Here is a 27,200-nt window from a genome sequence, read left to right on the forward strand (position 1 = left end):
GTTTAATAAGCTTTACATAACATGTATTTTTATTTGTAACTAATTTTAGAAGTAATGGTTCAAATAAAATAAATGTTTGTTTATCAATTTTATTTAAAAATTTTTTTAGTTCATTGGGATTAATCTCCGGTTTATTATAATTTCGATAAGGATAATCACATGTAATATTTCCTTTGGAAGTTAATTGGGATATAAATTTAACATAAACATTATTTATCGGGATTTTTGTTATTAAATCAACTAAATAACAATAATCATAATAATCAATTGGCTCATTATTAATTATATAAATATTATTACGAAAACATGTTATTATTTTTGCATTTATGCTTTGGATAAAAGCTTCGATTTTACCACTAAGTATGGTTTTATCTAGTTTGTAGATTTTATGAATGGAAACTAAGATACTAATTATTTGCGGATATGTTTGATAGTTTTGTATCATCATTTCAATTAAAGGTATCAATTTTGTTGAATACTCATTTGAACAATATTTCATGAAGTAATAAAAAGATGAGTTAAGTGCATAATCAGAAGTTGATTTAATTTGAGGATAAACATAATTGATCAATGTAATTGCTTGATTAATATCATTCTTATCAACTTGAAAATCGACAAGCAAATTCAAAAGCTGAGTTAGAGTCATGTTATCAGGTGAATCGAATGAATTACTTTGATTTTCCTTCATGAAAATGAAGTGATAAAAAAAGGATGCAAAGGCATTCAAATCTAAAATTTTCGTTCAAAATTAAATCATCATTGAAATATTGAATACATCTCTTTTGGTCGTAAAGGGTGTCAATAAAACAAATTTCTTTTTATATTTACATGCGCGATCATGATTTTGCCAAATCTGTATAATGTTTAAACGAGATTTGTGAGATATGTTCTATCATCAAAGAAACATATTGAGTTTTTGGTATGATAATTTCCATATGATACAATTAGAATTTATTCGATCACATCTCAGAACATATTGCATAAAATGACGTCGTTTTTCCAAAATTAATAAGCTACAAATTTATATACATATAAAACGATATTAAAATTAATTTTTATTGAATTTTGTTTTAAACAACATAATAGCTATTTATTAGATTTCCCATTTGCATCCAAATTACGAGGTACATTCGTGGAGTAAAGGTTCAATGTGATGAAATAATTCCAAGTTTTAACATAATATTCGAGAAAAAAAAGAAAAAAATTGGAAGTATGGGGGATTGAACCCCAGGCCTCCACTATGCTAAAGTGGCGCTCTCCCACTGAGCTATACTCCCTTCCTGTTATAATATACTAATTATATACACAATGATATTTTATTCTCTTTGGTATATATGATGAAAATTGATTTCATACATGTGTTTAATTTGCTTATTATGTTCAACATGTACCTCAAAACAAAAGAAATATCTTTACAGAGAACATAAATGAGCACTTCAAAAATTGCTTTTCATGAGCCATTTTCCCAAAATTTTTTATCCCCTCTACTTTCCATACGATTTGAATCGCAACACAAGTTATCTAGTTTTTTAAACAATATTTTTAACAAACCAATTGAATCTTTTAAATGATGTTATAAATTAAAATCAATTTTATCATAAAAATATTAATCACATATTATTTTCCATAAGGGACTAGGCTCTTATGCAAAACGCCCTCCATTTTGCGGTTTTCGAACGATAGGAAATTTGAGGAAAAATAGAAATGCCACATTAGGGCACCCCATCCATCATCCTGACGGCCGGTTTCGATCGTTATCCATTGAAAAACTTCGTTTTTCAATGGATAACGATCGAAACCGCTCGCACCTTCGGTGCTCGCATTTGATACATATTAATATATATATTTTGACAGACAAAATATTTGACATAACGATAATATTTAAGTTATTAAATAAAATATATAAGATTTATTATAACGGTTATCGATAAAAATTTATTCATATTTTTTGTTTGTAAAGTAGTCAAAAAGTCGATCATTTTTTTATTGATGCAATTGCAATTCGAAACCATTAAGAAAGTGTTAAAATTAAATGACAAAAGCTTTATCAAATGGGCCTCTGAGCAGGGAATCATTCCTGATATCCACCAAATTTAAATATGTCCGAAATGTCAATCGTTAATGAAAGTTTATTTCTCACCAAGTTACCCTGATGGTGCTGCATATAGATGCTGCTCAAGTAAATGCAGAAATTCAAAATCAATCAGATTAGATTCATGGGTATCACAAGCAAAACTTTCATTAAGGGGATTTGTTCACATTTTGCCATGTTGGGTAGAAGGTTTTGATATAAGAACTACATCTAAAATCACAGGTGTATGTGAACGATCAGTAATAACATTATTTCAAACTTTTCGATTTATTGCAGAAAAAGAATATCGAAAAGATATAGCTCAGAATTTACTTGGTGATGGAATAGTCGAAATTGATGAAAGTCATTTTTTCGGTGCTAAATACAACAAAGGAAGTGCATTGGAAAAAGAAGAAATTTGGGTTTTTGGCGAAATAGACAGTAAAACAATGAGAGTTGTTGCTGAGATTTGCGAAAATAGATCGAGAAAAGTTCTTATTTAAATTATTTGTTCAACAGTTAGACCTAATTCAGAAATTTGGTCTGATGAATGGAAGGCATATAATACTCTTAGTGATTTAGGTTATGTACACAAAACAGTAAATCACTCAGAAAATTTTGTAGATCCAATTACTGAGGCAAATACTCAAAAAATAGAATGTACATGGAATCTAATAAAAGGATACCTACTAAAAAATGGATTTAGAGATAGAAATTATTACGAATCATATATCCATCATGAATGGTGCTTTCGAAGAAATATAGGAAATACATCTGAAAAATGCTGGAAAGCAATAATTGGTGAAATTTCTTAATAAACTAATCATAATTTAAAATATTTTTATTTAAAAATGATTTCGAAGTGTATCAGACCCCCCCAATAAGATATTTTGCCATTATTCACTTTTTGAAATGACTTTGATCTACTTATCAAAAGTCGAATATTTTTATTGCCATTTTTTTTTCTTTCAAATTTCCTATCGTTCAAAAACCGCAAAATGGAGGGCGTTTTGCATCCTAACCAGGGACTACACTAGAAATAAACGTTTATAAATAACTTTTCGTCTGATTTTAGTTTAATCCATTATCAATTGATGAAATTGTATCGAATGATCAAAAAACAGGGACACCCCGCATAAAAATTTTTTTGACTAAGTACGATTGGAAAATGTTCATCTTTTTCTTGTTAATGTGGAAACCAAAATTTAAAACGAAACTTAAAAATCTCAATCCTCTATCGGTAAAAACATATTTAATTATTTATTGACGCACAATTATTGATAATTACTTCAGAACAAAAGCATAAAAAAAACTTTGAGCTTATCAAAAATCCCATCACCTCATAGATTGACGGTTCGAATCAAAAAGTTGACAAATTGACAAATTTTTCATGTCCGAATCCAGGCAAAACAAACTTGGTTCGCTACAGAAATCAAATAAGGCAAAGGAAAAGCGCAAAAATATCAAGTTTTTTGACTCTGCTGAATACGTAATGAATCATGGAAATGAATCAATTGAATTACCGACAACAGTTCTTGAATGTAAAATGCCTAAGGATCCAACAGATTCACCTCTGTCCCTTGCAGGGAATCGTGGAAATTTTGGTAATCTTGAAATTAACGCAAATGCAAGAACAAAGAGAGAACACATAAAACTATTCGATTCTGCTAGTTGGATGATGGAGAGAGAATCAAATAGTGATGGTGTTCATAATGAAGAGCAAAGAGTCGTACCAACAAGTTCATATATCAATTCTCAACTTGTTGAAGTGCCAGGTCCATCTATGCTTAGTGTTGATTAGATGCGAATGTGCGGGATGTAAATTTTTTCATAAATTTATCTTCTGGAATTTAATTTTTTTAAATTCTATTAAATATCTTTCCCCCGATAATCACCGATGATTTCAGTAACTTCGTGTCACAATGAGCACTCATCTTTTCTAAAATTCCAATAATCAGATTTTTTTATCCAATCTCATTTATTAGGGACCTAGATGATTTCCATCAATAGTAAGCAATTGTTACGAATCTTTAAGCATTGTGATATCAAGAATGTGATTTTTAGCAAATTCTAGCAGGCGTATCCATGCATAACATTTTGAATATAATTCCGATCAAAACCGTTACTCATTTTGTGGGGGTAAATGAAAGGAAAAGTTGAAGATTACGTGGTAAAAGTTTGTGTCGTTGGAAATAATGCAGTTGGTAAAACTTCTTTAGTGGGTACTTATAAGACTGGGGAATTCCCTAATCCTTTTGACCCAGAAATGTTATGTCGTGATGTATATGACTTTGCTGCTCAAAAGCAAATAATTGAGAAAAAGAAAAAATATAAACTAAACATTAAGGATGTGAATGATGGAGCTGAAGAATATTGGACAATAAGGCCTCTTAATTATCCAAATACTGGCGTTTTTCTTGTTTGCTTTTCTCTTGTAGATCCAAGGTCATTCGAAAGAGTATCAAGCTTTTGGGTTCCAGAGGTAAAAAAATATTGTCCTGAAGTACCTATTCTTTTGGTTGGAACGAAATCCGATCTCAGAGACGAACCAAATCCTAACGACGAATTTTTTCATGGAATTGTTTCTTCAGAAGATGGGGAATTAAAGGCAAATGAAATTGGAGCTGCTGCTTATATCGAGTGTTCTTCCAAAACAAATTATCATTTGGATAGAATTTTGAAACTTACAATCAAATGTTACTTAAAATTTAAAAAAAAAATGAAAAGAAAACAGAAGAAAAAGAAGTTTGTAAAATTTTTTAACCTCATGAATACAATAAAAAACATGTTTTCTTTGATAAGTCTGTAGATGATACCAAAAGGAAAGCACTATTAGTAAATGTATGTGAACTAATTATGGCTTTATTTATCAATTTTTTCCCAATGATTGCATTACATTTTAAATAAAGCGTCATAAAATGGACAGTAAATTCACACATGTCGGCAATTTTTTATGTATACTTTTCTCATTAGATAAGATTTGATTATAACTAAAATAAGATAATTATTCATTAAATTTTTATTAAAATTTTAAAGTTGATTTGAAACATTTTGAGATTGCATTTATATGCATGAAACAAAATCATAGCCTTGGAATCAACAGTGTTCGTTTTCCAGGAAATGTTTGTTCCTAAGTTAATTCACCTTTACAATTGTAAAATCTTTTAAATACATTTTACGGTTAGATCAATCCAAGTACCTCACCACGGCATTTTTCATGAAGCAATGTTCTGATGAACAACGCATGGCAATTAATTCATCTATTGACAAACCTGTTGCAATTGTTGCATGTCCTGGCTCCGGAAAGACATTTACAATCATAAATCGAATTGGACATTTAATACAATCAGGGTTTCAACCAAACGAATTACTTGTCATTACCTTCACTCGTAAGGCTTCACAAGAGCTTCGTGAACGAATTAAATCAATTGGAGTCAATATCACAAATTTTACAGTATCAACTTTTCATTCATTTGGACTTTCCATCCTCCGGAAATTTGGTCACCTACTCAACCTAACCAAGTTTAACATCATATCACAAAGTGAACAAATTGGGATTTTACAATCAATTTCCGATGCTCCATTTAACAAGGAAATTCTCCTTAAGCTCCAAATATACAAAACGCAAGGCCTTTGTAGTGATGATCTTGCCCCTATATTTGAGAAATATAATCAACAACTTCGATCTCAAAACTCATGCGATTACACAGATTTGATCACATTACCATTGGAGCTTCTCAAACATAACTCAGAAGTTCTCCAGTACTATCAGCGCCGCTTTAAATACGCTCTAGTTGATGAAATGCAAGATGTTTCCAAAGTTCAATTTGATCTGATGAAACTTATTTTTGGAGACCGTGGACGGCTCACAGTTGTCGGAGACGATGATCAAACAATCTATAGTTGGCGAGGGGCAAGTTCTCGTCTTCTTCTTGACTTTTCAAATGTGTATCAAAATGCAATTGTTATACGTCTTACAACATGCTTCCGATGTCCGCCACATATTGTAAAGTCAATGTCGGGTGTGATCCAGTATAATAAGCTGAGAGTAAAGAAAGTGATAAAAAGCGCATTGAATGAAGAAAACATGAAAAAAATAACTGTCTATGGGGCCACCTCACCAAAAGATGAAGCAGAGCTAATACTAAATGATGTAGAAAGGGTTTTTGGAAGAGGATCAATTGCTATTTTGTTCAGAACAAGAAAAGCGGCAAATGTGATTAGAGGTGAATTAAAAAAAAGAAACATGGGCGTGTCGTTTGCTGATAAAGCAAGGTTTATTGAGACAAAAGAGGTGAATAAGGTTCTAAATATATTGCAGATGTTGGCTGGAATTCAATACAACAAAGATTACGCCGATAAGAAATCATTGAAAAAAATTTACGATTTTTATAATTCAATGAAAAATGACGAAAACTTTTTAAATATAAAATCGTTAAAGAATATCAACAAAAAAGTGGCAAAGCCGATAGAGAACGATATGGCTGAAGAAGAAATAATTGAAAGTTTAAGAAATTCATTTCAATCAATATCCATTCATGATGCCGTATGTATCATTACATCTGCGTTAAAACTTAATTCATCTGGTATTGAATCGTTAGTGAAAGAAGCAAAGAAAACAGAAGATGAATCATTTCAAGATTTTTTAGACAGTGTTCGAACAGAAACATCTGAAGAAACGGGACAAAACGGAATCCATATGAGTACAATTCATCAGGCAAAAGGTCTTGAATGGGATTATGTTTTTTTAATTGGAGCAACAAAAGGATCATGGCCACAAAGGGATTGTAGCGATGAACAAATGGAAGAAGAAAGAAGACTGTTTTATGTCGCAATGAGCCGTGCTAAAAAAGATTTGACGATTTCGTTCCTCAAGGATTACGGGCCATCGGTTTTCCTCGATGAAGTTCCCGAATTGTATGTCGATGAAAAAGTTCATATTGAACAAGAAACCGAAATCGATAGAAAACCGTCGAAAAGTGCAATGCCGGCGGTTTTCTCGTCTGTGTTGAAGATTCATCAGGCAAATTCTCAGCCAAGAGATTACCCAGGGTTTACGATGGCATCTAAGATTGGTTCTAACTCACAGGATATTGATTGGACTGCGAAACAAAATGATTCTCAAGAATTAAAAAATGGAAATCATCTCAAACTAGTTCAAGCAAACCTACAGAGGAAAGCGCCTCAACCTCAGAAACGTTTGAAGCCGCACTTAACCTTAATTGAAGAGAAAACTATGAATAATCAATCAACAAAATAATTTGTATTTATAAATAAAAATGTTTGCATTTTCAATTCCAATTTTAAATGGAAAATGAGATGTGCAGTTTGTCTGGACGAACGCCTTAAGAAAACAAAGAGCCAATGTTTTCACACTATTTCATCCAATTTATTCAAACAGAGTAAGTCAATGTGTGGAAATTGGAGAAATGGGAAAAATAAGGCGAATAAAGAAGAAGCTACGAAAAATGAAAGAAGAAGATCATAGCAAAGCTTATGAGGAAGATGGTGAACAAAGTGAAATCAAAAAAACAATAGAAGAATTAAAATCAAATAATCTGCCAACTGAGTTTTCATCGACGAAAGGAAAACATATACCAGATCAAATTATTTCAGAAGCTGCAAGGACAGGTCAAATACGTGAATATCAACGATTTTTGAGAAAGAGATTGAAAGAATGGCAAATTCTTAAATTAAGAGGAACACAAATCTCAAGAGAAAGAAAGAAGTTCAGAAAGCTTGATTAATATTAGATTTGATGACTCATTTCAACCGAAATTAAATTATTATCAAAAGTAATTTCAACTCTGGTCGTAATAATGTGTTAAATAACTCAAAAGCATCAATAAACGTGACATATTTTTGTTGAAATATAATCAAAACCTTTTTAAAATTAAAGTTTGTTATTCTTTTTCATAATATATATATATATATATGAAGATATCATTTAGATAAAATTCAAATGTTGTTCCATCTATTATTTTCATTTACATAACTAACAAAGTGTTAAATATTTAACTGAAGCAAAAAATACTGAATAATTAATAAATATTTCTTCATTAAATCAGCTAATTAGATTAGATAAGTATGAGTCATGATAAACAACAAAACATGTTAATCAACCAAATCCAAGTCCGTGGCTTTAATTGTGCTCTGGACGACCATTAAATGCACGTGCATTTGAAACATTAATTTAGATACCATTTGCTTCAAATTTGGATACATTATTAACATTGGTAATATGATTGTATACAATTATTGAATACATTAATTAAATCGTTTGTACCCTTGAGGGTTCCTTATAGTAAATGATCTGTAAATTATAATTTTTGTGATTCGGTTGCATTGAGAAAGCAAAACCTTCTCAAATTATTTATACCATATGGATATCAACTGAGGTTGAAAGCAGCTCTGGTGACATAAAAGTATTATCCGATCCCTTTATATCTTTTTTTGTATGTGCATTTAATAGCATCCATTGATTACTAAAAAATTACCAAATCACAAATAAATATATTTCAAATTTTTATATTGTATCAAAATCAAAATAATTAATTTTTATTATACATCCATATTTGCATTATAACCAATTTTCTTCATCTTCTTTAACAATATCTGCAACTAAATAATATACATTATCACTTTGCTTTGTGCTTGATGTTATTGAATCTTTGAAGTGTAACTTTGAAGTAGTTTTATCTTTTTTATTGTTATATTTAACTAAAAATATAACAATTCCGATAATTATTAAAACAAATGCAATTGATCCACAAATTTTTCCAATTAAAGCTGGTGTTGTAATTCCATTCGATGATTCATTTATAATATAACTTATATATGTGTAATAATTTGAATAATAATTATAATACGTCGAGTAAATAACAATTGTGTAATCATAAAAAATAAATTCCGTTTCAATATATGAAAATGTTGAATGATTTATAAACAACTAAAATGATTTCGCTTGTGTTTCATAAATGGCAAATGAATGCTTAAATGATATTGAAATAGTAAATATATAAGAAAAAGATAAAGTTAAACAACTTTGAAGTGATTTTGTAAATGTATTTGATTTAGTTAATGTATTCGATTGCGGATATGTATTTGAACTTGAAAATGAATGTGTAAACAATGGTATGCAGGCTCCTCCTTCATAATCATTCACTGTAAATGGACCAAATCTTTCATCATCATATGTTGGATATGTAAGAACTGTTGCATTAACTGAAGAAAATCCACTTTCTCTAATCGATGGATGTGAAATACCGTAATAATAAATACATTGAAGATTATAACATTGCGAAAATGCACCATTTGCAATTACTGATAATCCTGTGCAAAGTGTTAATATCTTTAACCCATAACAACATGAAAATGCTGATGTTCCAATGAATTGAACTGAATTTGGAATTGTAATATTTATTAGTGATGTACAATTTGCAAATGCATTATCTTCAATACTTGTTAATCCTTTGCCAAGTGTCAAAATTGTCAAATTATAACAATTTGAAAATGCTGCGGATCCAATGCTTGTTACTGAATTACTAAAATTAACACAAACTATTTGTATAAGAATTTATATTATTAAAAAAAAATAACAGTGTAATTTTCCATTAAATGAGAACAAATCGTTAACAATAATTTTCACTTTTCTCATTTACATGGAAAGGAAAAAACCAAATGTAAGTCATAATGAATGGGAAATCCTTATATCATTATATATAACAATTTCTATGTTGAATAAAGAAAACACCACACAATCAGTTAATTAAATAATAAAAAAATTTGATGAAAAACATACAATAACTTTCAACATACTTATAATTCATATGATATTTTTGTTTTATTCCTCAAGAAAAAATGATTTTGAACTTTATCTAAATTTTTTTAAAGAAATCAATAAATTTGAAGAAATTAATAAATGTAATTCAAAAATATTTGAAATTTTTATAGCATATCTTTTCAAACAAGGAAATGAAGAATCAAAATATATATTTAATGAAAATATGATTAAAAATGGTTTGCTTGATCCAAAATTTGTTTTATTTAATATCTTTTTAAAAAATTATGGATAACAAAATAATATTTGGAAATTATTCATATTATTTGCATCTACGAAAGGTCAGTAAAAATATATATGATAATGTTTTTGAACCTAAAATGAATTCTGGAAAATTGAAGTGATATGAAAACTGTCATTTCAACTATAACATTCTTTTTTAACGGCCGGTATCTCAAAAAGTGTATTTTTGTTATCCTGTTGATGGAAGACAAAGGATTTGATGATCTTCCACCAGAAATCCAAAAAGTAATAGAACGAAAAAGCAGCAGAGACCCAGCTTCTAGATTTTCAAACAAATTACTGATTTTATTAAATTATGCAGGTGATGATGAAACGAAACAAAACTTCGTTGGAGCAGGATGGGTTGACAAAAAGCATTTTAGAATCAACAAAAAGCGTCTTGTCGTTATCATGAAAATAAAAATCAATACATTAAATGTAAATTTAAAAGACCTCAAATTTCACCAAATTCAAAACGATCAAAATGGTTGGACAACATGGGAGCGAGCTGGCTTTGCACAAGAAAGTACTGCTGTTGATCTTGCAGATGAAAAAATAATGAATGAAGATAAAACAAACTTTCCAAATTATACAAATAGTGAATCACCAAAATCTAAAATTTCACTACTTAGAGAAATCAATCTTGGAATGACATCAGCAAACACTATACAATCATTTAAGTCGATAATAATTTCAATTTGGGAAGAATTTACTGCAAATTCTACAAACAGAAATAGTATTGCAACACCAGAGTTTCTTGAGATGGCTGCTAAAAGGTTTAGAGCTTCTCACCAGAAACTTGCAAATTCAAAAGTTGTATTAGAAACAATATTTAAATGCTTTGACCCAAACCAAATTACAGTAACAGATTTTGCAAGGTTTATTGCAAAGTTTGGACCAGAAGCAACTCTTATGCAAAAAATTGCTTCATTATTAAAATCATCGAACGAAAACCAAAACTGGCTAAAAATCGTTCATGATCCTTATGCAATAAGTTCTGAGGGTGAAAGCATTTACGGCTTTTTTGATGAGAGCGAAGACAATTGTTTCGTGATTATAAGGAACGATAGAACAGTTTCTAAAGTTTACAACATGGTGGAAGAACCAGCGAGCGGAGAATATCTAATAGATTCATCTGGAACAAAATATACATCTTGGCAAAACTACTTCGAAGTGCATCCTTCAATGTAAGATATATTTTTTATTTGTTATTTGATTTTAGTAGAGCTCATTTCTGTTGAATAAATTTTTACGTATTTTTTAAAAAACTTTGTAGCAAAATGTTGAAAATGATGAAATGATTTTTGCTCCAAAAAAAATAACAATATATATATATATATATATATATATATCAACAAAATTGATTGTTTAAATGAAATGAAAATTGAAGAATAAAAGGAAATGCTCTACGTTTTAGTACAGTCCATAGAGCAACCTATGCTCTGTCAACACATTCTCTTGGGAAGTTTTATTTTTGCAGACGAATTTTGACCGGTGAATTACAACACAGCAGTTTATGGCGATATAACAACCGTCAGCGGAAAAGCATAGAAAAAAATCAAAACGGAAATCAGTTTAATAGAAATAAATTTTTTTTCAATGGCGTAAATTTGTACCAGAATTCTCTTGCCTGTAGATATATTCAATTTTGACAGCATTCGGTCTTATCGACGAACAGAAAATTGAGAAATATAAGCGTCACTTTTCAATCATTCGGATTTGAGGATGGAATCGCAAGGACAGATAAAGGTTCGATTTGCCGAAGCACCAATCGTATTCCAGGCAAAGCATCTCCAATGGGCTGATCTCAGTCATTTGGTAGATGCTAAAATTGAACCAAAGAGCATTTTAAAAGAATCTAAGAAGCTCCCACTAATCACTTTGCAATCCCTATCCTCTGTTTTTCTCCTTTGTTTCATTTTCGCTGTTTTCATATCTATCAGATTCATTGAGCGAACATTATTCAAAACAAATTTAGGCGATGCTACTCTTATTCGTTTCTGGTTACAAAGGTTCACTAATGTAGCAAGCCATCCGGTTTCTCCCGACATTTAAATATAACTATCCAACACATTCGAAATAAAACTTTCTCTATCCCGTATTTGTTTTTTTTTTTTGCAATCAAAAAGATGGGAAAGCCTAGTACCTTAGTGCAAGATTATACCCTCTGACTTGCGTTCATTGTAAATTTTGTTCCTTCTTTTTCATGCTTTAATGTTATTTCACTTTCCATTTTTGTAACAAATTATTTTATCTTTGAATACAAAATATTCTATGAGTGTTGTCAATATATCAATAACCGACCAAACAATAAAAAAAGAAAGGAATGAGAAATTAACACGTAATGTCTGCGCTTCGAAATAATACAAAATGTACATAAAGCTGCTACTACTATAATACAAAATGTGTGTGTTTATACCCGGATAAATTTAATCAAGCATAAGCACATCATAACTTTATATAGTGGAGGTCATTTTTTCTATGAAGGTGAAAATGTATTTGGAAAATTTGAATCAAAAAATCTTAATACTTTTTCTTCAGTTAAACTTAAAATAGTTTTCTCGATTAGGAATTTCAAGCCGGTTGATAAATTATTCAACTTTTAATCTCTTGTGCTTATGGTAGTGATTCCATCATTAGGCATGTGGTTCCTCATCTGAGGAAAGTTAAGCGTTGTTAGATGTTCTTCAGTAGAACCCGAACTTTTTCAATAGCACTCATTTTTGAGAACTTTATATCTAAATTAATCAAAGCATACTCAAAAAGTGAATTGAAGGCAGACGATAGGGAGTCAACTCTTTTTAAATGAAAATATCTCATTTTATCATCATTTGCTATTCATTAACATAGGTTACTTAGAATGCAAAGTATAATCTTCTATTAAAATTAAAAGTCTTTTTTTTCACTTTTTTCATATTTAAATTTTCCGAAATTTCAAAGCACTTTTAAGTTTTTACAGTATCATCAGTGGCTCATATGAGCATACAGTGTGTGTAATTATTTAATATATCAAAATGAGAAAAAAATCAATACCTAACTCAGAAAAGATTGCGGATATAAATTACAATTTCCAGAAAGATCGAGCAAGCATTTGACATTTTAGTGCCAAAGTTTCTAATGTACAAAATGTACTTTTTTTTTAATTTAAAAATAAAAAAATCTACCGAACAAATTTTCTTCTGTGTGTAATAATGTTATAGGCAATCGATTGAATGCAAAACGATCAAATACGATAGAAATAAATGGACATCCGATCAAGCTCTTGTGAATATCAGAAATAAAAATTGATAAGTTTATTGAATATTTATATAGTTTATTTTGAACCGATAAAATTTTTGCTTGAAGTGCGCACGTTTACTTCCATGTCTGCTTTGGTGTTGGCGGTTTTTGACAGTTTTGTATTCGGTTGTTTGGTTATTTTGTAACCGCTATGTGCATACGATAGAAATAAAAGAATGAGCGAAGCAACAAGCCCTCAAAAAAAGCATAAAGTTGTGTTAATTGGTTCAAGCTCAGTTGGAAAAACAAGCATTGTTATCAGGTTTGCAAATAAGACTTTCCCAACATCACAAGAATCAACAATTGGTGCTGCATTTATTTCAAGGGATGTTCAAACACAAAAAGGAAACATAGTATCTCTTCATGTGTGGGATACAGCTGGGCAAGAAAGATATAGATCATTGGTTCCAAGGTATTCACAAGGTGCATCTGCAATTATTATTGTTTATGATGTAACTGATCCTGATTCTTTTGAAGAAGCAAAAGAGTGGCACAGAGAAACACGGGAAATTCAACATGAAGATGTAATTTGGTTTTTAGTTGGAAACAAATGTGATTTAAATGCAACTGTTGATCGTGAAAAAGCAAAAGAATTTGCTGAGGAAAATGGCCTTACATATTTTGAGACATCCGCAAAGACAGGACAGGGGGTTGAAGAACTATTTATACAAATTGCTTCTATGTTGAAAACTTTTCCAAGCAATGATGCAGTTGATTTAGATGGACAAGACGCCGATAAGAAACCATGCTGCTAGTGCTATTGATTGATAGTTAGAATTAAGATTATTTAGATTTAATTGACAAATCCAATATAATTTAAAACTTCAGAATTACGAAGCTCTCCTAATTTTTCATTGTGAAGCCTTAATTCTTGAATTTATTAGCCTTGTGTTTATATTTTTTAAATCATCGCAACTTTTTTCAAAATTGTAAACGTTTTGTAACTTTTTCAATTAAATTCAGATGTTTACTCAATCTGTTTTCTATGTTTTATACATTTGACAAAAAATGAGAAATCCGCAGCGTTGGCTCATCTCTCCAAGTATTTGGAATCCATTGAACAAATTAGAAATGCACATTATTGCAATGGTACAAAAAATCCTTATGGTCAAGAATTTGGGCGAATTCTATCACTATTTCTCTTATCTCTTCAGTGTTCGTGTTCTTAGTTTTATTCCAATATTTCTTTACTCAATAGACATGAAATCTGCGGCTCAAGGAATGTCTTCTCAATTAGTATTTGCCTCATTCTTAATTGCATTGATATCATTTGTAAATCCACGTGTAAGACCAGGTGGACATGGAACAGGCGGAGTTGTTCATGTGCCGTGCTTCCTTGGTTCCTCCATGTTATTATTAACAATTGTATTGAACTATGCCCCATACCGAGAATTTCATTTTATTGTATTCATTTTAGCTGCACTTGATCAAATGGCTATTGGAAATATGTACTTGTCAGATTGTTTGATGGGCGTTTTCTTCGGAATTCTTATGAACAAGTTTAATCCCAGTGAAATATCAATAACACTTTATCTCATCCTCATGTTTGGTTCTATGTTCTTCTGGTTCCCTGCTTCGGCAATTGTGTCAACTGCTTTACCAGTAATCTTATCTTCATCTATGATAAGAATCAGAAAAGAGTTCTGTTGGATTTCATTCTTGAAATTCTTGTTCTTTGAAGGTTTAAAGAAAATTGTTAACATTTCAACCGAATATGAAACCTTTATCTTTGATATAATATCATCAGCACTTTCACTTTATCTTGTTCAAGTTGCAAGTGACTTCAACTCTTTCCGTTCAAGTGTAGGCTCTTCATTCCGTGAAACTTTCCATAAGTTTGGCTTCTAAACCATGAATCGTTTTTATTTTTTTGTCAAACAAACTTTGTTAATATGCGGGGGTGCCCTATTGCGGCCGTTAAAATACAAATGCTCCCCAAAAGAAAACCAAAGCAAACACCTCCTTCATCTGAAAAAACGAACACTGATTCAATCACAGATATTCTGCAAAAACAAGTTGAAGAAGAAAGAAAAAAATTTAAAACAATTGAAGTGAATGAATCAACCCAAAATTCTGGGAAAAAAGTAATATACAAAAAAAGAACAGTCCAAGCAGATACTACAAAAGCCAATGAAGAAATTTTGCGATCAAATAAAAAATATTCTAATTCAGAAGTTTCAGCTGAAACACAAGCAGAATCTTTCCAACATACTCCAGAACCAACTGGTTTTACTTACTTTGATCGTCTGAATGAAAAAGATATATTTCTTGATCCTTTAACAAATTTCTAATTAATATTCTTCTTCTCCTAACATTTTGATTTTTTGCTTCTTTATTGCAATTTTAAATCTTAAATAATGAAATTGTTTAATTTAACTTTTCAAAAAGAGAAATATTTTTAAAAAAATGAAAGAATTATGTATTATTTAATAAAAAATAATAAAATTGAAAGACAGAAAAAAGATGAGGAAATAATAACGAAAGAAAAACCTAAGCGATGTGATGATAACGTTAGCTTTGAGATAAATGAAATTTATAAATGGAAGATAATCCAAATGAACAAAATGAAAAATCAGTAAAAGATTCTCAGCAAGATAACAAAGTACTAAAACACAAGAAAAAGATTAAAAAGTTGTATAAGTTTAGTGTTGATATTGAAGAAGAGCCAAAAGAAATTAATAATTATGAAAATTCATGTCAAAAAGCCTTTCATAAGGAAGCTAATAATCTTTTTAAACATAAAAAGATTCGTCGAGCTTCTAGTATGGAGAAATTTTTTATTGGAGATCATATTGGTATTACAGAATCACAAAATCTTCAAACAAATTATCAGAAAGAAGAAATTTTGTTTGCTGCAAGAGCTCGTAGATTTTATGCATATAGTCATCTAATTGAAAGCATAATTTTAGTAACAAATCAAAATATATATATCCTAAATAACAGGATGGAAACATTCGCTGAAACATTTCCAATCATAATTAAAAATATAGAAAAAATTTCGCTTTCAAATGAAAGTGATAATACAGTTGTAATACATTTAGGCGAATATAAATCGGAATTATTAATAACACCATACAAAGTAGAATTGGTATACATTATATCTTGTAGATTTGAGGAGTTGACAGGTAAAAAATTGGATATACATTTTTCAAATACAATCGAATTTCCTGTAAATATGGAAACAATGTTGGAAGTAGAATTTGTTCCAACTTCTGAAGGTGTCAGAACAACATTATATTATAAAGCAAACTCATAAGAACTTCCAATAAAATAAAAAGAAAGAAATAAAACTATTATTTGAAAAATCTTTTATAACTATTATACATCTCTGAGTTTCTCTTAATTGAGGAAATGATGAAAAATTTTATGGCACTTTTTCTGGGGAATCTGTACGTTTGTTAAATGGAAAGTAAACTGAATCCCCAGAAAGAGAAATCAAGAAGACAACGACCTTTGACTTGTTGTATTTGTAACAAGATAACCACGTTTCCAATAGTTACATTAAAATGTTGTGGCTCAATTGCATGTAAAAAATGTCTTCTTAATTATCTTCAATATTCATCATTTTGTCCAAAATGTGGAACACAGATACAAAACAATAAGAATCAAGACAAGTCAATTTGTCCAAAACATAAAAAACAATATGAATATCGTTGCAATACATGTAATGTCTTCCTTTGTCCTGATTGCTTATTTGAACAATTAACATCACAAGATATGACACATAGCGGTCATCAAATCAGCAAAATATCAGAATTTTATAAAAATACTAAAGAAAAGATAAATGAAAAAATATCAAAATTACAAATAGAACAAGAAAAACTTAAAGTAAAAATACAGAAACTTAAAAAGCTACGATATGAAGCATCAGCTGCAAAAGATGAGATATTTATTGAGTCAAATTCATCATTTCGCATTCTTCAAAATCACCTTGAAGAAGCGTACACTCAAAAGCAAAAGGATTATAGTGATACTTATGACAAACTTGAAAACCAAATGAAAAATATACAACTTGCAATTGAAGAAGCGGAATTAATATTAACAAATAATGATCAAAAATCTGCTATTGCCGGTGAAGAGTTTCTCCAAAAGATGGATAAAACTCTTGATGATTATAAACCCGTAATTGTAGGTCCTCCATCTACAGAATGGACAAACGAACTTGTACCTCCGTTTAAAAAGTTGAAATTCAAGATACCAAACTTCAAACAATATCATGACATGTTTAAGAAATGCAAAAACGAAGATGTTCGATACTTATATTCACCAAATGCGAAATTATATGGAGCGGTTTGGAGGGCAAAAATTTACCCTAACGGAAACTCAAACGGTCTCCAAACCCATCTATCGGTTTACATTGAATTGATCAAAGGGATTTCGTCTTCATCTTTTGTTTATAGGGTTGAAATCGAAAGTAAGAAACCTAATTATGAGAAAGTAGTGAAACAATATGTTTCAACTTTTGAAGAAATGGATTCATGGGGTTGGAATAAAGTGATTCCATTAGAAACATTATTCGACGGATACATTGATGAAAATGGTTCTGTTTCGTTTGAAATAAGCTTAAGGCCAGAGTCGTACCTCGTATGCGCAAGAAGAAGTGCAGAAGAACTTGAAAAAGTTAAAGAAAAATGTAAAAAATTAAAACAAGAACTAAGGGAAAAAGGAGTTGATCCAAATAGCGAATGTGTGTCAGAAACAAATGAAATAAATAATGTTTGATAAGGAAATCGATTTCGTTTTGACAACAGTTCGCAATTGAAAAGCAAATTCAGAGGACACAAAAAATCAGAAATTTCATAAATTTATCGCAGTGAAAAAGTTTATCGTTGGTCACCACAAGTTTGAATGAAAACTGGTTTCTATCAAATACCAACCTTCCCAGATTGTTCATTTTTTTCGATGCAATTACTTGTAGACAATCCATGGCTTGAACATTGGAGAGGACATATCGAGTGGCGCCATAGGAACTATGAAGAAGCTAAAGAACGCATTAATAAAGTTGCTGGTTCAATGGACAAGTTTACTCAATCTTACAAAGAATTTGGACTTCACCACAATGGTAAATGTATTACTTACAAAGAATGGGCACCTAATGCACGTGAAATCTATCTTGTAGGTGATTTCAATAATTGGAATACTAAAGATCCTAATACAAAATGTACACGTGATGAATATGGGATGTTTACTCTTACTCTTCCTGATGGAAAGGATGGACCAGTTATTCCTCACAATAGCAAAGTTCGTGCACATTTAGTTCTTTCAAGTGGTGAAGAAGTTTCTCGTATTCCAGCTTGGATCAATTACACATACCAAAACCCAGAGAACTTCAATTTTGATGGCGTTTTCTGGAATCCTCCAAATCCATATAAGTTCAAACATCCAACACCAGAACCACCACGTGATTCTAGTCTTTTGATTTATGAGACTCATGTTGGTATGGCTGGCGTTGAACCACGTCTTCATACCTACAAAGAATTTACACGCGATGTTCTTCCCATGATTAAGAAAGATGGTTATAATGCCATCCAAATCATGGCCATTATGGAGCATGCCTATTATGCCTCTTTTGGTTATCAAGTCACATCATTCTTTGCAGCATCATCTCGATTTGGTACACCCGAAGATCTTAAAGAACTCATTGATACAGCGCATGGAATGGGCTTGTCTGTCTTTTTAGATCTTATTCATTCACATGCAGCCAAGAATGTTCTTGAAGGCATTAATCATTTTGATGGAACTGATCATCAATATTTCCACGAAGGTGGTCGTGGATATCATCCATTATGGGACTCACGTTTATTTAATTATAACCATATCGAAGTACAGCGCTTTTTATTATCAAATTTACGATATTATTTGGACGAATACAAATTTGACGGTTTTCGGTTTGACGGGGTTACCTCAATCATCTATAAGCACCACGGCAACTTATATTCCTTCACATCTTTAGATGATTACTTTAATGACTTAGTTGATGAAGAAGCAGTTACCTATTTATATTTAGCTAATGATGTTATTCATAGTGTTCGTCCCGATGCAATCACAATAGCAGAAGAAGTTAGTGGAATGATAGGACTTGCACGCTCACTTAAGGACGGAGGCTTTGGGTTTGATTATAGGTTAGGAATGGCCGTTCCTGACATGTGGATCAAGATCTTAAAAGAACAAAAAGATGAAGATTGGAATGTCGGCAACATCACATTCACGTTATCCAATCGTCCGTACAAAGAGAAGACAGTTGCGTATTGCGAATCGCATGACCAAGCACTTGTCGGCGATAAGACATTAGCGTTCTGGCTCATGGACAAAGAGATGTACACGCACATGTCGACATTATCACCGCAATCGCTAATCATTGATCGCGGGATCGCATTGCACAAGATGATTCGCTTGATAACATTCGGGTTAGGCGGCGAGGCATACTTAACATTCATGGGGAACGAGTTCGGGCATCCGGAATGGATCGACTTCCCGCGCGAAGGCAATGGCAACTCGTATCACCATTGCAGAAGGCGATTCGACTTGCCGAAGGACGACTTGCTTAAGTATAAGTACTTGTTGAACTTCGATAATGACATGTTACAACTGGAACATAAATATAAGTTTATGAGTTCAGGAGATAATGGATATGTAACATTGAAACACGAAGGTGATAAAGTCGTCGCTTTCGAAAGAGGAAATTTGTTGTTCGTATTCAACTTCCACCCAACGAAAAGCTTCGAGGGTTATTGGATAGGAGTCGAGTGGCACGCGAAGTTCGAATATGTGCTATGCACTGACGACGAGAGATACGGAGGCTTCAGGAGAATCGACACGAGGACTGTCCCGGAGTCGTACCCAGAGCCGTACCAAAACAGGAAGTGCAAGATACAGCTGTACTTGCCGTCGAGATCAGCATTCGTATTGAAGAAGTTATAAATAAATAAAAACTATCAATGAATAATGAAATGATTGCAGAGATTTGGAGAGAACTTTATGAATGAAGTGCTATTGAATTAAGGATAAAAACGCGTTAAAAATGAATATATAAATAATTATTTAGAAAATGATGAAACAGGAAAACATTTGGAAATATCATAAGCATATAAAATGATTGTATAAAGTAAAATGCATTTTTTAGATGAAATATTCGTTGTAATAATGAGTAGAAATTGGTTTAACTGATCATTTAAGTGGTAATTCAGTTAAATTGGTTATATCATTTTAAAAGAATTATGAAAACAAATAAAATAAATATTAATAAAATTAAGAAGGATGTTTTTCAGATTTTTTTGTTGAGCAAAAGTGATGAAAGAAGAAAATTGAACAAAATAATGCATTCTTTGTGGCAATTTCTATAAATCATAAAAATATGCGATAAAGATTGTGATACACCGATTCTGTATATATTGTCAAGCATTTTAAAATGACTTTATTTTGAAATTAAGAAATTAGTATATATCTGATTATCATACTGAAAAATATTAATGATAATACATCTATATGCATTCAAATTCAATAACTTAACCTGAACCTTCCGCTCTGATATTACATTGGTTAATAATAATGAATGGAGATTTTTATTGCTACATCACTGATTTGACCCAGATACGATAGAATATCGATATTTTATAGCGACTGAGCAGTTGGCCTCAGATAAATTTCAATATACACGATACAAAGTAACAGTACACAATAAATTTCAAATACGGACCGTCGAAAAATTATTTCAATTTTGAATTTCGGAAGTTTATTGGCTCAAAAAGGCATCTGTCAGCGACCGTTGTTTGCAAAGGCAAAAAAATAATATGAAAAATAAAAGTATCTTATTACATAATGAATATTTCAAGATTTTTCAGGAAAATAATGGCGACCTACCTATATTTGATAATATTTATTATTCAATCTCTAATATATTTTGGAGAAATTGGATTTTTTGTGTTTTATTCCAATCAGAATGCATTCAAAAAGCAAAATTTTCTTTGTATATAAAAACGTTCCATTTCAATAGTGCTTTATTTAATTTCTTCAGGAACGGTCCAGATTTTCTGGAAATTGACAAATTGATAAATCTTACCAGAATACCCCATGCTCCTTAAACAAGTACCTCAAATCAGCCTTACAGAGATCCAAGAAGTGCTTCCCGAGCATCACTATCATTATTCACGGCCAATTAATGCAGGTGGTTTCGGATCAGTTTTCCTTGTACTTTCTGATAAATATAACCAGGAATTTTGCATTAAGCGTATTAAACAACCCGAATCCGCATTTGATGAAACAAAAAACGAGGCAACAACATTAATCAGATTATGTCATCCAAATATAATATCAATGTACGAATTTTTCTTTGATAGTACACGCACAAGTTTATATATTGTATTAGAATATTGCAGTGGGGGATCATTAAAAGATTTAATTGAACGTGAGGGTCCTATTAAACCCCCAAAATTATATTCTTATTGTTATCAAATAATGAAAGCATTGCTATATTGTCACGAGCAGAATGTTGCGCACAGAGACATAAAGCCTGCAAACATTCTCTTGGACAACTATGGGAGACCAAAACTTGCAGATTTCGGACTAAGTCAAAAGTTGGAAAAAGGCGAAAACATTAAAAGCTATGCTGGTTCACGTCCATTTATGGCACCAGAAGTCATTAGCTACCAAAATGCAGATCCATTTTTAGCCGACATTTGGTCCCTTGGGATAACATTTTACACGATTGCGTTTGGGAAGCTTCCATGGTCATTTCATAACAGTGAAGAATTAGAAATGGCAATCAAAATTGGTGTTTTTTCTTTTCCTTCTTATGCCGAACCAGAATTTTGTAAATTAATTCGATCGATGACTGCAATTAATCCGCTCAAAAGGGAACCATTGACAAAACTCCTTCGTTCGCCGATATTTAACAGCATACAAAAGTACAGTAATGTTCCAATGTGCTCTTCACATAATAACTATACAGAAAATTCGGCTCATCAAAAATTTTCCTATATTCTTCCTTCATCTATTTCACATGGAAATATTATTAGGAGGAGAATGAATAATATGCCATACTTACAGAATAAACAGAATACAAAAAAAGGCGCAAAGGTCAGAAACACTTTTGCAATGTAATGTTCTAATAAATATCATGTTTGTTTTCATTGTATTATTTTATGGGTAATCCTGCCTTATATGTTGATTTGGTAATGATGTTTCATTGCCGTATGCTGGTAGAGATTTATTTGTTGAAATCATAATTAATAAGTCTGAGTAGCACTAATTTGAACTAATTTTTCATGTGAAAACAGTTGCCGGAATCTATGTTCTCTGTCCTTGCTTATTTTTATATGAACTTGGTTTGACGAGAAAACGCCAGAAATCATGGCAACAAAAGGTTGAATTGAATTTGACAAATTACTGCTTTCGAAATTTGTTTGAATCACGAACTGATTACAGAAATTTGAATTAATAACGTTCTTATACATAGCTTTTCAATAAAAAATTCTCGCTTCAAAACAATGTGAAAATCTTTGCATTTCACCTTCAGAAATTTACGAGGAAAAGAGAGGGGGGAAAAAAATCGAAAAACATTTCTTTTTTTCACAAAATAAGATTCACCTCAAAAATTAATTAAGATTAAATTAAGCAACAAAAAAAAAATGTTCAAATAAAAAATTTACATACTAGGTATAAATCGATTAAAATGATTTAAAATGATAAAATTCACGAGATTTTCTTCTTTTTCGAGTTAGAGGGCGTAATAATTCTGTTATTTCTGTTCGTCCAAACCAAGTTGCTTTATCAAGTGCTGTTTGAAATAATATAAACAATTTCCAAAATTTATTTTGAAACATGAAATCCTTGAAATAAATATCAAATAAAACTATTAAATATCTTTAGCATTAACATCAATTCCTTTTTGTTTCAGAAGTAATTTAACTATTTCTATGAAACCATTCTGAGAAGCATACATAAGTGCTGTATAAAATAATGTAAATGATTTTCAAATATCATTTTAAAATCCAAAATCATTAAAATAAATATTAAATAACGTAATCAAATAAATTTTGCGTTAACATCAATTCCTTTTTGCTAAAGAAGTAATTTAACCATTTCTATGTTACCATTTTGAGATGCCAAAATAAGTGCTAAACTAAATATTTCATATAATTTTTAAGTATTTTAAAAAATCAAATTAAAAAATTAAATATCATTAGTATTAATTTTATCTTTACCTTTTTCAAGTAATAATTTCACAATTTCTATGAAGCCATTCTGAGAAGCATACATAAGTGCTGTATAAAATATTCTCAATGATTTTTAAATCTTATTTTGAATCATTAGAGTATTAAATAAATAGACATTTTTAACTTCAATATCAATTCCTTCTTGCTCAAGAAGTAATTTAACTATTTCTATATAACCATATTGAGATGCAATTATGAGTGCTGTTTCAAATGATTTGAACAAGTTTTATATATTCATTTGCAATACCAAATAAAATGATTAAATATTTTATATGAAAAATAAGCATCATCAACATTAACATCAATGTTTTTTTGCTCAAGAAGTTGTTTTACCATATCTATATTATTTTTAAAAGATGCATTCATAAGTGCTGTTGAAAATGTTTAAAATAATTTCCATATATAGAGTTTAAACGAAAAAAGATTAAAATTAATATTATTTTGTGCATTTATGTCAATACCATCTTGTTCCAAAACATACTTAACAAGTTCAATATTATCAGAAGCAGCAGAAAAAGTTAATAAATTTTTTGGAATTTTATTTTCTTTTAATAAATATTTGATATGAAATATATTTCCATTTCTTGCAGCTTCATAAATAATATCATCACTAATTTTCAAACCTTCATGCAGCAAATATGAAAAAATTTCATAATTATGAAACAAAATACATTTCATTGCTAATTTTTCGATACTATTAAATTTACCAATTTTATTTTCATAAAGATATTTAAAAATACTATTTCGATGAAATTCAATCGCTGTTTCATATGATTCATTAAATGATGAATAGCTTTGTTTACATAAATGAATTATTTCTTCATTCCCACCTGCTGTTGCATATTTGCCTGTATTATTCATATTACAGCCATTTATCATTAAGTATTTAAAACATTGAATTGATCCATAAAATGCATAATCAATAAGTAATACCCAATCATTAATAAATGAATGCTTCTCATATAATGAAGGTTTAAGTTTCTGATTAAAATTAAAATTTGTTTGCGATGATAATTCTTGAAGTTTTTCTATATCATCATTAATTCGAAATTCGAATTATCTTTGTAATTTCTATTGGATTAACTCCATCTTTTATATATTTCTTATGAAGTTCCCAATTATTCTTTGATAATCCTTCATAATTTTCAAAGATTTTTTTAAATGAATAATTATTCTTTTGCTTTTGGACTTCTGATTTAGACATATAATGTGCAAAAAATGGTATTTTTTCCTTCTGGAAAATTTTTGGTTCAATAAAATTACGTTCAATCAAATGATAAAGAAGATAAAACGATTCTTGTATATCTTTTTCAAGAAGATAATGAGTAAATACATCAAATATTCTTGACTCACTTTTGCAATTTTCCTGCAATACTTCAATTTCATTTAAAAAATCCAAATACACATTAGAATCATCCGATTTTAAGACATATAATAAATATATAATTTGGCTTATGAGAGTATTCAAAGAAAATGGGTATGAATTACCAAATATGTTTATTATAGATTGAACGGAATGTGAAATATTTACCTCTTCTAAACCAAAAATTATGTTCTTAATTGATACCAGTGCTTCCCATTCATTAAAAATTTGATTTGACATTGGAGAGTTTTGTTCCATTTATTAAGTAAAAAATGAAAATGTCGATTTAAACACTAAAAATTGGGTTCTTATTATCTTTGTGTTGTATTAATATTTTAAGATCTCTGAAGTATTTATATTATCGATAAAAGATTTCAGAATTTGTTAAAGTACGAAATCAATCTGATTTTTACTGTTGTAAACTAATTTCTTTAGCAACAAGGTCGAGTTGTTTTTGGCCCTTTGGTGTGATTACACGACCACCTTTTTCATCTTTCTTGACATATCCGATTTCTTCTAATTGCTTAAGCATTGTGCGGACAACCTTTCCACTTGCTTGAGCAAAGTGTCTTGGTGCGGATCCATAATTCTTGTTTCCACCAAATTTATTACGGAGATATTGAACGCTTGTTCCTGGGTGAAGATAAACTGTACGAGCAACTGCAGCTGCACGTGTGTACCACCAGTTAATTAAGCATGGAGGCATTTGTTTGAGATGTCCTGTTTTGACTAAATCAGCCCAATTTGGAGCTTCTATAAGATGATTTGTTTCGAAGAACTTTGAAAGTTTGTCAATGAATTCATTTGCAGCGACATCGCGTACATTGACGCCTTTTCCTTTTGCACCAATCATTTGAAAGAAAGGCCAGACAAACATAGTCAATTTATGGCGTCAGTTTTTTTCTTCTCTTCAAAACAAATTAAAACTCAAATCCAATCTTATGAAACAATTTTGTTTTGTTTTAGTAAAGCATTAAATAGTATATATGTTTTCTTCAGGAATTAACTCACATGAGTTTTAAAATGACTTTCTCGAACGATTCATTTTGAATACTTTTTGATACGAAATGCTCAGAATTTTCTATCGTATAAAAAAATTATGATTTTTGTTTTTATAAATCATACTTCTAATAAATTTTTATGAATAAATAACTAATATAATTGACTATATAATATTTCAATTATAATTCCTTAATCTTTGGTTTTCTTCTTCGAGTTCATTCACGCGCGCCATTAACCCACTCAACTTTGGGGTTGCATCTGTTTCCAACAGTTCTTGAACCTGCTCTTCCAGTTCATTAATCCTGTCTATGAGATCAGGGTCATCTACTCGATTTTCGATTTTATTTTGAAGATCCGCAATTTGATGTGAGGCACTATCAAACCGTGTCTCAAGGTTATAAAGTCTATTAGCAATTTCTCTGAACCTGTCTTCTGTTATTTTGTTGAATTTTGAAAAAATCATATTTTGATCAATGTTCGGAACAACTTTAATCTGATTAAGTTGCATAGAATCTTTTTTGAGATTTTCAATTTCGGCGTTGGAAGAGTTCAATTGCTCTGTTAGAAAAACGATTTGATTTTGTAGTTGAGAATTATCAACTTTTAATTGTGAATTTTTTTGGATCATTTCTTCAATAATCGGTTGAAGGACTTCATCGGGTGGTTCGTGTGTTGTGTTTTGGTGTTTTAATTTCTCAATTTGAGTTGAATATTGAAGGAGCTGTTGTTTTAATTCAGAGATTTGTTTCTCTTGTTGATGCATCTTCTCAAAAAAATTAGAATTTTGATTGATCAAAGATTGGAGATTGTCTCTTTGCCTCATCACTTCATCTAATTTTTTAGATAATTCATTATTTTGTTGAAGGAGTTGAAAATTAATAGAATCTGCTGTATCTTTTGTTTCCTTGCTATTTGTGAGGTTGTTAAATTGTTTTGTTAGCACATCTGCCTGTGAAGCCATTTTGATATAATGATTTTTTTCTTCATTTGCTTTCTGAAGTGCACTTTCAAGTTCAATATTTCTCTGTTGAAGCATGGAAATTATGTTTTGTAAATTTAAAAAAGAATTTGTATCTTCCATACTCGATATGGATGATGGAGTCTGAGTCGCCCGTTTATTTTTTGGCGGCACAATTCGACCGTTAAAACAATGAAACTTGAAGTAATTTTTTGTTAGCAGATAAAAGTGACAAAAATTGATTGATTAGC

At 30.4% G+C, this 27,200-nt stretch overlaps 11 protein-coding genes across 11 annotated transcripts; 9 read left to right on the forward strand and 2 right to left on the reverse strand.

Moving 5' to 3' along the window:
- Nucleotides 1–3,461: 3,461 nt before the first annotated feature.
- Nucleotides 3,462–3,872, forward strand: GO595_003855 (uncharacterized protein; the record flags this gene model as incomplete). The annotated part of the gene is made up of 1 exon (XM_067916921.1): nt 3,462–3,872. The coding sequence occupies one exon, from the start codon at nt 3,462–3,464 to the stop codon at nt 3,870–3,872; it is 411 nt and encodes a 136-aa protein (XP_067776142.1).
- A 1,416-nt stretch (nt 3,873–5,288) lies between these two features.
- Nucleotides 5,289–7,331, forward strand: GO595_003856 (ATP-dependent DNA helicase Rep; the record flags this gene model as incomplete). The annotated part of the gene is made up of 1 exon (XM_067916923.1): nt 5,289–7,331. The coding sequence occupies one exon, from the start codon at nt 5,289–5,291 to the stop codon at nt 7,329–7,331; it is 2,043 nt and encodes a 680-aa protein (XP_067776143.1).
- Nucleotides 7,332–10,334: 3,003 nt separating this feature from the next.
- Nucleotides 10,335–11,324, forward strand: GO595_003857 (39 kDa initiator binding protein; the record flags this gene model as incomplete). The annotated part of the gene is made up of 1 exon (XM_067916924.1): nt 10,335–11,324. The coding sequence occupies one exon, from the start codon at nt 10,335–10,337 to the stop codon at nt 11,322–11,324; it is 990 nt and encodes a 329-aa protein (XP_067776144.1).
- Nucleotides 11,325–11,858: 534 nt separating this feature from the next.
- GO595_003858 (uncharacterized protein) lies at nt 11,859–12,188 on the forward strand (the record flags this gene model as incomplete). The annotated part of the gene is made up of 1 exon (XM_067916925.1): nt 11,859–12,188. One exon carries the CDS (start codon nt 11,859–11,861, stop codon nt 12,186–12,188), a length of 330 nt encoding a protein of 109 aa, XP_067776145.1.
- A 1,400-nt stretch (nt 12,189–13,588) lies between these two features.
- Nucleotides 13,589–14,167, forward strand: GO595_003859 (putative ras-related protein Rab-5C; the record flags this gene model as incomplete). Its single annotated transcript, XM_067916926.1, has 1 exon — nt 13,589–14,167. The coding sequence occupies one exon, from the start codon at nt 13,589–13,591 to the stop codon at nt 14,165–14,167; it is 579 nt and encodes a 192-aa protein (XP_067776146.1).
- Nucleotides 14,168–14,612: 445 nt separating this feature from the next.
- Nucleotides 14,613–15,260, forward strand: GO595_003860 (uncharacterized protein; the record flags this gene model as incomplete). The annotated part of the gene is made up of 1 exon (XM_067916927.1): nt 14,613–15,260. The coding sequence occupies one exon, from the start codon at nt 14,613–14,615 to the stop codon at nt 15,258–15,260; it is 648 nt and encodes a 215-aa protein (XP_067776147.1).
- Nucleotides 15,261–17,408: 2,148 nt separating this feature from the next.
- On the forward strand, nt 17,409–18,134 carry GO595_003861 (MATH domain containing protein; the record flags this gene model as incomplete). The annotated part of the gene is made up of 1 exon (XM_067916928.1): nt 17,409–18,134. One exon carries the CDS (start codon nt 17,409–17,411, stop codon nt 18,132–18,134), a length of 726 nt encoding a protein of 241 aa, XP_067776148.1.
- A 180-nt stretch (nt 18,135–18,314) lies between these two features.
- Nucleotides 18,315–20,333, forward strand: GO595_003862 (1-4-alpha-glucan-branching enzyme; the record flags this gene model as incomplete). Its single annotated transcript, XM_067916929.1, has 1 exon — nt 18,315–20,333. The coding sequence occupies one exon, from the start codon at nt 18,315–18,317 to the stop codon at nt 20,331–20,333; it is 2,019 nt and encodes a 672-aa protein (XP_067776149.1).
- Nucleotides 20,334–21,482: 1,149 nt separating this feature from the next.
- On the forward strand, nt 21,483–22,511 carry GO595_003863 (CAMK family protein kinase; the record flags this gene model as incomplete). The annotated part of the gene is made up of 1 exon (XM_067916930.1): nt 21,483–22,511. One exon carries the CDS (start codon nt 21,483–21,485, stop codon nt 22,509–22,511), a length of 1,029 nt encoding a protein of 342 aa, XP_067776150.1.
- Nucleotides 22,512–25,398: 2,887 nt separating this feature from the next.
- GO595_003864 (ribosomal protein S19e) lies at nt 25,399–25,842 on the reverse strand (the record flags this gene model as incomplete). Its single annotated transcript, XM_067916931.1, has 1 exon — nt 25,399–25,842. The coding sequence occupies one exon, from the start codon at nt 25,840–25,842 to the stop codon at nt 25,399–25,401; it is 444 nt and encodes a 147-aa protein (XP_067776151.1).
- Nucleotides 25,843–26,166: 324 nt separating this feature from the next.
- Nucleotides 26,167–26,499, reverse strand: GO595_003865 (uncharacterized protein; the record flags this gene model as incomplete). Its single annotated transcript, XM_067916932.1, has 1 exon — nt 26,167–26,499. One exon carries the CDS (start codon nt 26,497–26,499, stop codon nt 26,167–26,169), a length of 333 nt encoding a protein of 110 aa, XP_067776152.1.
- Nucleotides 26,500–27,200: the final 701 nt, after the last annotated feature.

This window comes from Histomonas meleagridis, assembly GCF_020186115.1.
Source record: "Histomonas meleagridis strain 2922-C6/04-10x chromosome Unknown contig_23, whole genome shotgun sequence".
NCBI lineage: Eukaryota > Parabasalia > Tritrichomonadida > Dientamoebidae > Histomonas > Histomonas meleagridis.